General features: G+C 44.8%; 1 protein-coding gene across 1 annotated transcript in view; it reads right to left on the bottom strand.

Moving 5' to 3' along the window:
- Nucleotides 1–1542: 1542 nt before the first annotated feature.
- Nucleotides 1543–10479, bottom strand: part of Rtf1 (RTF1 homolog, Paf1/RNA polymerase II complex component) — a 57387-nt gene continuing 48450 nt past the window's right edge. The window contains exons 10-18 of the mRNA XM_021193011.2: nt 9731–9818; nt 9531–9638; nt 8930–9007; nt 8257–8378; nt 8042–8099; nt 6809–6886; nt 6013–6108; nt 3899–4010; nt 1543–3628 (exon numbers count right to left, since the gene is read on the bottom strand). Coding sequence (XP_021048670.1) covers nt 3522–3628; nt 3899–4010; nt 6013–6108; nt 6809–6886; nt 8042–8099; nt 8257–8378; nt 8930–9007; nt 9531–9638; nt 9731–9818 — 847 coding nt within the window. The 3' untranslated portion in view covers nt 1543–3521. The remainder of the gene's footprint in view (nt 3629–3898; nt 4011–6012; nt 6109–6808; nt 6887–8041; nt 8100–8256; nt 8379–8929; nt 9008–9530; nt 9639–9730; nt 9819–10479) is intronic.

The raw sequence follows: 10479 nt of genomic DNA, 5'->3' as shown, positions 1-10479 counted from the left end.
GGCATAGGGATTAAGGGGTAGTGCTAGGAGATGAGTACCAGTGCTGCCTCTGGTCCTTGGCTATCTTAGGTGCAGAGCAAGCTGGAGCTCCTAGATGTGCCTGTACTCCAATAGCTGGGTATTACCTCAGGCCAAGAAACTGCACTGTTTCACCCACTAGGCAATGAGGCAGGCCTAGAACTGCTTTATAGCTACAGTGGATCTTTTACGAATGCTGCTCCTTGTAGCTCCCAGTAACAGCCCAAGGAAACCCAGCGTCAGTCTCTAGTCTTTGCAATCATGCAAAAAACATCTTGAGCTGAGTTTGTGGCTTTCTGACTTGTTAGAGCTCTTGGGCCATTCAATGAACAGTCTCCTTTCCTGGGAGAAGCTGATACAAAGTTGACCATCTTTCCCCCTCTCTTATCCATTGTCATTTGATGTGCAAGTGGCTGCCCCACAGCAACTGGATACTGAGAAGTGGCTTGATGGTCAATTCCTTCTCTGCTTTAAAGGGCTCTGTACCCAACTGCCAAGCAGTGAGTGGTAGCAAGTCTGATGTGCTTGTTGATCCTACCTTATCAACACCAGGCAGCCTTGCACTAGCTTCTGCCATCTCCTTAGAGGATGACTTGTAGCTCTTTGCTGCTTAGCCAACACAGGTAAAGCAGTATGACACAGTCTCAGCATTGTGGGAGCCAACCTGTGTAGGGCGGGGTTGCAGGAAACGAGCGACTGGGTCCCTGGCTTCCTACTCCACACATGGTAGGCCAAAGAACTGTGCCTGGGGTCATGAGAAAGCTGTTTCACTAAAGTCAGGCAGCACGTTAGGCATATGTACTCGCTCAGTTAAATCATGTTGGAACTCAACACTGGGTCAGGGAACTACCATCATGAGGATGTTGCCTAAGGGTTGAAGACAGCCATTTTCAGTCTGGGGATGCAGAACCTAAAGTGGAGTTAGGCAAAAGAGTTCTTGGGGATTTCTTTTTTTGGGGGGATTTTTTAAGGGTGCCTCTCAAGATGCAAGCTTTGGACCAAATCTGATCCCTTATTAAAATGCCATCAAGTTTATTTACAAATATATTTACAGATTGAGTGACAAGTCAGGACTTCACAGAAAAATAACAAAATCAGACTTTCTCTGTGCCTGTCAGAAACCAGACAACAGATCTACAGACAGCACGAGCTGGGCATGGGACACTCTTACTTCCCAGAACTGAAAAGGGTAAAAAACAGCCCTGGGTGCTACCCCTCAACGCTGAAGTTGGGGTGATGGAGGGCCCACCAGCAGAAGAAAAACTGTGACCCACCAGGAACCCAGTTGGTGGGACAAAGTAACGTTCCATTGACTGGCTGACATCTTGGCTCAGAGGTCCCACCTCAGCTGAGACTGCAGCAGGTAGGTGCTGAATGTTGACTGGAATCAGCAGACAGGCAGGTCAGTTGCTGGGTTAACTCTCAATCTTCTTTGGTGGGCTTTTTCCCTGCCCCGTGTTTTAGCATCTCAGCGTGAGGGTTTCAGCAGCTGCAGATGAGGAGTGGCAAAGGGGCTACAGTGTGTGGTATTTTTAATAAAAATTTTATTACACAGCCATGTCATTGACACTTGTCCAAATCCAAATAATATTAGATACAGATCTACACGTGGGTCAGGATGACTCCATAGATTATATGGATTCTATGATTTTTATGTCCTTTAAACAAGAAGGAAAAAGAGTCCAAGTCTGACATGATAGGAGAGGTCCAGGCAGCTCTAGGACCCTTAGAGTGCAGGCGGCGTTCAACAGTCTGTGATTCCCCCACTTACCAAAGTCTATAAAGAGCTTTAGTCAATGGACTCTTCAAGTATGTATGGCTGCAACGAGTCCATCACCACTCCTTTTGCCCAACTCTGTGCCACAGCTGCAACAAGCTGGGGCACGGGCCACATTTCCCAGTGCTAGAGTCACAATACTTCTTTAAAAGCTTCTGTTGCTGCTTTTTAAAAAGTAAAAATGTAAACTAAGATAAAGCAACACCGAGGCTTTACTCAAACAGAAGAGCTATTACGTCCACCTTTGTTTAAATACTACTTAATTCCATGGTTTCCCATCATCACTTCCTTATATTAAAGTCAGTGAAGCACAGAGCTGACAGAGCTCAACCCCTCTGCACTGTGTGGAGACTGGCGGCTCTCAGCTGTCCCTTTAGCTTACTGCTTGCTGGAGATCATCAGCTGGACTTTGTTCTGAAAAAATTTGTTAAATGCCACTTTTATTTACACTTGGAGCTTTACACCTGAGAATGATTATCAAGCAGTCAGCTTCTTTTCAAACGTCTCATAACAACATACACACCTCTTTGCTGGCTTCACCCTAGCTGCACAATATATATATATATGCTTACCACATATATATGCATACACACAGACACACACAGGCACACACACACACCACTACACATGCTGGTAACATTTGCAACCTACATCTTTTTGTTTGCTCTCCACATTCATGTCGAATTACTTCTTAAAAAAACAGAATATGTTATTCTTGTCAAACATCAGAGTCACTAGGAAGAGACAGGAACAGTGGGTGGGGACGAGATGTGCTACGTTCAGTCAAGAAGCTACAGCTGTGCCTGTGGAATGAGCCAGACTCTCTGGCTGCCCTCCCTGGGACCTGCCATGAGCTTCCTGCTCACCTGCCAGAACGAAGCCTATGGGGCAAGGGGACTAGATGGGAGTTTCCTGTGGGGTAGGGCAGTGCTAGGGTAGAGGGACAGAAGTCACACAGCTACAGCAGTCAGGCCTGTTTAGTAAGAAGAATCACATTTAATCAGTTTCTTTCTTGCAGTTTCAGATGCTCAAGTACAGCTCAAAAAAAATCTGAAACAGCTATAGACCCATGACAGACTGATACAAAGAGTACTGCATTTTAAAAAAATGATAAAAAATCCACACACACACACACACACACACACACTCACACTCACACTCAAATTAGGCCCCACCCTCCCTCCCCATAAATGTACACTTTTTGGAAACTAAACTGGTTTTGAAAATCCCTCTTCCATTGATACAGGAAGAAGAGAAGGATGAGAGGGAAGAGGATGGTAGCTGCCCAGTCCCACTCTCTGCAAGGGTTAGATGCCAAACGTTCGATGGTCGGGCCCAAGGCAGTCTGAAGGACATGGAAGTGCTGCCACTGCTGCCACCAGGGGCTCTAGCAAGAACCCCAGCTCCGCGGTAATACTGAGTGCAGAGTGGCCAGACTGTGCTAGTTACAAACCAGAAGCAGGCGGGGAGGGCAAACACAAACCTAAAGACAAGAAAGATGCCCCATCCAACCCAGATCCACTGTGGGTGGGGTCTGGGGTTGCTGGGAGATGGGACAGACAAGGAAGGTCTATACAGTAAATGGTTTATATTACAATGACTGGCAGTTTAGAGTCTCTTCCCAGTTCCACTGCTGCTCCAGCCCAAAGAGGGCAAATCAGAGGAAAAGAGGAAAGGCGGGACGATGGCAGGGCATGCAGGGTTGGAAGCAGCAGGCTGGAAGTGCTCAAATCAGCCCCCGTCGTTTTTTGTAGTCTTCTAAGTTCAGAGATCTCCTTGGAGCTCCATCCTTGGCTGGTGGGGCTTTGGAGGTAATAGCCAAAGCTTTTGACTCTGGGAACAAACAAATTGGCAAACTAAAGACCTGCACAGAGCAGCTGATTCTGGCTTCATTTCTTTAGGAAGTCTCACTGACTGAAGCCTGCTCTTTTTCAAGACTGATCTGTGGCCTGTCTGACCTTGGCTCTATGGATCACAGTGATGCAGGAACTCCCCACCCACTTGCCCCCTTCTCCATAATTAAGACTCCAAGCTCAGAGATTCACAAATCTGTCTGGATCTTAGGGTCCTCCCTCTGAGCCCAACACACACACACACACACACCTGAGCTTGGAACCTGTAAGTCAATCTTCACGTCAAAGTCATGGACTTTGAACAAGTCTTCCGAAAGGTCACTGGCTGACTTAGAATTCAAATCTTTATCCTTTCCTTGACCCTGCAATGAGACAAGGAAACAAAACATAAGATATAATGCAAGGGGCGGGAGGATGACCCAGTGGTTAAGAGCACTTTCAGAGAACTTGAATTCAGTTCCTAGCATGCACACGATGGTTCACATCTGTAATTACATCCGTAATTCCAGTTTCATGGGATTAGAGACCTTCTTTGGACTTCACAGGACATCAAGTACATCATATGGTGGACATACATAAATGCGGTCAAAACATTATTACACGTAACATAGAATAAATAAAATGCAAACAGTCTTCAAGAAACAGTAGCCACTGATGGTGAAAGGTTTTGCTCAAGATCATGTGACTTTCATAATGAGCCCCATTTTTCTCTATGTATATACACGTGAGCAACATACATGTGGAGGGCACACAATGACCTTGGGTGTGATCCTCAGAAAAGCTCCTTCTCTCCCTTCAGACAGGATCTCTTACTGGCCTTGAGCTCATCAATTAGGCTGGGCTAGCTGCCCAGGAATCCTCCTTTGCCTCTTGAGCAGTGATCACAGAGGAAGCCACTATACCAGACATTAGTTTTTCAGGGTAGGGTTTCTCTGTGTAGCACTAGCTATTGAACAGCTCTCTTTGTAGAGATCCACTTGTCTCTGCCTCCTAAATGCTGGGATTAAAGGCATGTATGTCACTATGCCCAGCTATGCTAGGCATTTTAACACAGGTTTTGGAGATCAAACTCAAGTTTCGATCCCCAACTGATGTTAGGGAAGAATTTACTCATTGAGCCATTTCCCTAGCCTCCCTTGAATGACACTTTTTTCTAAACACACACACACACACACACACACACACACACACACACACACACACACAAGTTTTGAATTAAAAATAAAAAGTAAACTGTGTGGTCCTTGTGGGTGGACTCAGTGCCTCGAGGTGCCAGGCACACCTCTCTAACTAAGCTGTAATAATCTCCAGCTCTATGCCCTTTTCAGGAGAGGCCATGGATAAAGAAGACCCCTCTCCTGGAGCCTTTCTAGGCCTCAAAGCAAGCAAACAGGAAAAGGAAAACCTGTCTGTGGCATGAGTTGAAAAATTGGGCTTAAGATAACAGTCCTTCTTACCCAAGACTTCGAGGCATCAGCCTTCACCTCCTGAGCGAAGCATTATGGGCACGATTTCTCCCCTCTCCCATCCCCCTCCCCCAACCTCCCAGGTTCAAGTTGTGCTGGGCACACTGCAGGCTGCAGTAGGCGAGCACTTTACCAACTGAGCCATACTCTCAGGGTTTTATGAAACTCAGGTTGGCCTCCAAACTTGAACTTTTAACATTGTTTCTTCCTTCACATCCTGAGTACTTAGGAGGCGCAAGCAGTAGGGTCTCTGCAAGTGCAAGCCCAGCCAAGGGCACATAGTAAGACTGTTTAGGGAATAGAAAAACAAAACAAAGAAACAAAAAATCCAATAAATGAGCCTCTCCTGGATTACCATTATTTTGTTGTTGTTGTTGTTTTGTTTTTTTCGAGACAAGGTTTCTCTGTATAGCCCTGGCTGTCCTGGAATTCACTTTGTAGACCAGGTTGGTCTTGAACTCAGAAATCCACCTGCCTCTGCCTCCCAAGTGCTGGGCTTAAGGGTGCCACCACAAACCGGCACCTGGATCACCATTATTGCTTTCGCTGTTACAACTGTCTGACCCTTACTTGTTAATGGTTCTTTCTAATTACCCTGTAAGGTACATAGGCCATACTCGCCTACATGAGAAAACCTGCTGCAGAAGTCCAGAAGGCAGTGAACTGAAGACACAGTCAAGGTCTCATTAAGTAGTTTAGGATCAATCACAATTCAGTCCCAGCGATTACACTCTTAAGTAACTTAAATAAACTTTAATAATGACTTAAATAAGTGAAGACAGGACCAGGAGCACTTCCCACATCCCTGCCTGTACAAACATTAGGCCTATAAAAGGCAAGGTGGCCTGCTGAGGTCCTAGCTTGCCGTCTATCTCAAACCCTCAGAGGCTATACTTGCCTTGCTCATTTCCTTTGGAGTGTCCGGTAATACTCCAGAACCGTATTTTGCATTTAGCTGGGCCAAAATGGCAGCCTGAACAGCTGGATCCCTGGACTGGAAGAGAAAATTCATAAATTATTTTAAAGACTACTTAACATTCAGAGTCCCATGCGAGATTCTTTCCTATTTACTCTCACTAATATCATAAGTACTACAGGGCATCCATTAGCAGGTCAAGTCAGTAGAAAAGCACAATTAAAACCTTTAAACATCCAGGCTAAGCCCCAATGCTAACTAACATATTTATGCTGTGTACTCTCTAGTATGAAAGTCCAAAATATTCAATATCTAAAAATTTGTACACCATCATGGTGCCACAGGTGGAAAATTCCACATCTGATTTTATGTACCGTTAAAGCCAGGTACTAAAGGTATGATTAAAAGCCACCCTCAGGTATACATCTCCTCTGTAGACCTGAGACTCATTCCTGAGATATCACAATAGATACTGCAAATATTTCTAAGTCTAAAAACACCCAAGCTCTGGAATGCTTCTAGTCCCAAGCACTGGGGATCAGGGATACTCACCCTATGCTAAGAATATGTTATACTGAAAATATACCATGCTACAGAGGGTTAATTCCTAGGTTTCGACTACCTGTATGCTCTAAAGAAAGATAAAAAAGAAAAAATCCAGACACAAGCTTGAGACAAGCAAATCCCAGTTAGAAAAGCATTATTTTTAACTTCTTTGTTAATTTCCTAATGGGATTCATTTTATGTCCTAGAATCTAGGTCCTCTTCAGGCACTCACATTGGAGACGATGGTGGGTTTGCACTGCCGCCTGGTAAAGGGGTCCATCTGCTGGTTTCTCATGTTGTGACTTTCAGCCTAAAACAGAAAGCATACATTAGATCTCCTCCCCCTCCTCTCGTTCATCATAAGCTTACATATAAATAACATTTTGCAAGGAGCTAGGAAAAAATTCAAAAACTGTCTGTCCTTTTCAGTGATAAAGCACTTTCCAAGCACACATAAGACCTGGGTTCAGGGCTGAGCTGTGCAGAACAAGAACAAAAACCAACTCCAAAAGAATAGACTCTGGGGCAACAACCAACCCTCACCCCCTGCAGAATAAGTAAAAGAACAGGAACCAAAACTCCCCTTAACAAAACAGATACAGGAGTAACAACGGAACCTCCCCCAACAAAACAGATATAGGAACAATACTTTCCCCCAACAGCCAGAGGAGCAAGAACTCAACCCCCTCTATCAAAATAGACACAGAGCACAAGACTCGCCCCCAAATAGATACTGGCACAGCAATCAAACACCCCTAATAGAATGGCTACAGGAGCAACTACCAAACACACCCCTGCACTGCAGTAAAGCAGATACAGGTACAACAATCATAACTATGAATGTAAGGAGAACAAGCCAGAATACTGTTACTTTGTATCACAGTTACAAGTGCTGTAGGCAGATGTGGGGTAGAGTGCACACATGCTGAGTACATGCAATTCCGATCATTTAAAACAGATATGGATAACATAAAAAGATTTTGTTTGTTTTTTACCTAGACAGGGTTTCTCTGTGTAGCTCTGGTGGTCCTGGCTCTGAAGACCAGGCTGGCCTCAAACTCAGAAATCTGCCTGCCTCTGTCTCCTCCCAAGTGCTGGGAGATTAAAGGCATATGCCACCACTGCCTGGCTACAATTTTATTTTTAACTTAATTATTTTGTTATGTGGGGGAGGTGCAGGTCAAAGGGCATTTTTTTGAGTTGATTCCCTCCTCCCACCTCTATGGGTTCTAGGCTTGAATTCAGGCACCAAGCTTTCACAGCAAACACTTTTACCTGCTATGGCATCTCAGTGGCCCTAATCTTATTTTATTTTTTTTTGAAATAGGGCCTTATATAACCCAGATTGGCTCTGAACAGCAATGCTGCTGAGGCTGGCCTTGAACTGCTGCCATCTCCCAAGACTTGGCCTTATATGTGTGTGCCACCATGGTGGAACTCCTACCATGTGAAGTTTAAAACTCACCACCAGAGCCTTCTCAGACTCCACAATATTCCACTCCCGATTCCGCTGGTTGATGTAACTATAAGGTAAGAGGGATCAGTCAGTAGGATGTGACAGGGGTGGGCAGGATGGAACTTCTGCACCCCAGAAATCCATGGGGTCTGTGTAACATTCAATGTATAAGGCTATCGGCTGGCCGAGGACAGGGTCCTTACCAAAACGGGACAGTAACACACCTGATAGCAGATATGTTCTTGGTCCGCTGGCGGTCCAGGGCCTCTGCCCGTTCCTCTAGCTCATTCAGCTGGTCTTGGATTTGTTTGGCTTTGTCCTGGTCTCCCAGGTCCTCAGCCATGGCCTGCCCACAGAGACATGTATGTTACTGATTCTCTATTAAGTATCTTGTACAGCACAGGTAAGGCACCTCATGTGATTAAACCAATGATAGGAAATGTGAAGAAAATCGTGAAAAAGTACTTTGTGAAGACAAGGCATCTTTTCGTCCAATAGGAACACCTATCTTCCCATTAGTTACCTAGCTCGGGGCCCCAGATGGTAATGATAAAACATTAACCTTTAAGAATATAGGCCCATATAACTGAACTTCCATAGCTACTTCATCCTACGTCATCCTATCCTGGTAGACGGAACGAGAAGCCACTTGTTAAAGTGGGGCTCACAATACAAACAAAACAAAGGCATAGAAACTCAGGAAGATGGGAAAACAAGGCTGATTGCATTTCCAGGAAGGAAAGCTGCCTGGGTTCTCAAGCATACCGTGCTGCTTATCACAGAGCCCAGGCTGTTCCCAGTCCTCCTATCACTAAGTCCGTAGCAGAGGATGGGCAGATGAGTGTGATTTCGTCATCATAACAAGACAGGCAAAGGAGCCTGAGTGTAAACCCTTACCTTTTCCTTTAGCAGCTGAGTCTTCTTCATAGCATAGTTTGGTGGAGCTTTTCTGAACCTCTCTTTCTCTTTTACAATCTGTACCAGAGAAGAGGCATCAGCAATGAGGTATTCCCAAACTATGTGTGTAGACAGGCTAGACGAGACTGTAAGCTGCTAGTTAAAGGGGACTGTTTGTCCTGTAGCAGTGTCACACCCGAGAGGGTGAGCAAATTCCTTCCAAGGGACACCATACTGCTTTCCTGGGTCATGGAGATTCTGGGACAGTCTGAAGGAGCATGCCCCCCAAAACAGCAGCAGCACAAAGGCACAGAATTGTAAGGCTAGCCACAGTCCAAGAGAACAGGTCTAAGAATTCTATCAAAACATGTTGGAAAAAGAAAGTTCGAGAAGGACCAAGACTAGAGGAATACACATCCTGATAGATTTGAATCTATATAGTCTCACTGTAGATGATACTGTATAGGGAAAGGCTTGATAAATATCAATAACAAGAGAACAATAATCTCTTTAATTTCTCAGACTGCAGACAATGGCAAATCTGACCTTTTCCAAACTGGATCTTAAAGAACAGCCTGCCTCTGAACTTCAGGCTTCTTACCTCCTCAATGTCCTGATCATTGAATTTATAATTGAGAGCTTCCTTAATAGATAATTCCTTCTTATTGATTTCATCTAGTGTGGGCAACTGCATGCCAGCAGAAAACATCTGGATCAAATATAAGAACACGCTATCAGTAAGGGGTTTAGGGAAGGGAAGAAAGTGCTTACAAACAACTGCTCTGCAGTCTGGCTGCTTACCGCTTCTTTCCACTTCATGAATTCACTTTCAGTGAATTCTTGGTTGGACACAAACTCTAGGCGGAACACTCGCTGGTCATTGCCATGCCTACATAAAAGAGAGACAACATCTCCAAGAATGTGCATGTTGACTGTAATGAGCTAAGCAACCATACCAGACGGTACCCTGGCTACCTTTTGAATTACCAAGGAGACATTAAAACTGTAATCACTAAAGCACCAACTAGATATATGGAGCCCACATTTCTGGGAGTAAGAACCAGACACAACCCAACCTTGCAGAGGTTGTTTCAATGGGTGCCCAGAGAGTGCTGCAGAACTCTGCTTACTATAAACCCTCCTGAGCCCATCAGTATCAGGAGTCTGCACTCTGCATAGATCCCAGAATGAACAGAACAACAGTGTTTCTGCTGAGCAGTGCCTTGGCGAAGCTTGGTGACTCGGTAATTGCTCTCTTAAGAGACGTCTCTGAACAAGCTCTTTTTGATTTTTTCTTTAGAAAGAAAAATATTTTTTTTAAATAGACATTGCCCATAAGTATCTATTGTATGCCCAGGGAAGCCACAAAGGGAGTTATAGGGAGTCATAAGCTACCATGTGGGTGCTGAGATTGAACCCAGGGCCTTTAAAAAGGCAGCAAGTACTCAAAACCTGAGCTATCTCTTCAGCCCCTCAGACTGCTCTTATTTATTTATTTATTTATTTTTCGAAACAGGGTTTCTCTGTAACCCTGGCTGTCCTGGAACTTA

The sequence above is a fragment of the Mus pahari genome, chromosome 3, assembly GCF_900095145.1.
Source record: "Mus pahari chromosome 3, PAHARI_EIJ_v1.1, whole genome shotgun sequence".
NCBI lineage: Eukaryota > Metazoa > Chordata > Mammalia > Rodentia > Muridae > Mus > Mus pahari.
Note: the sequence above shows the minus strand (reverse complement) of the source record. Positions and strands in the feature narration are given on the sequence as shown.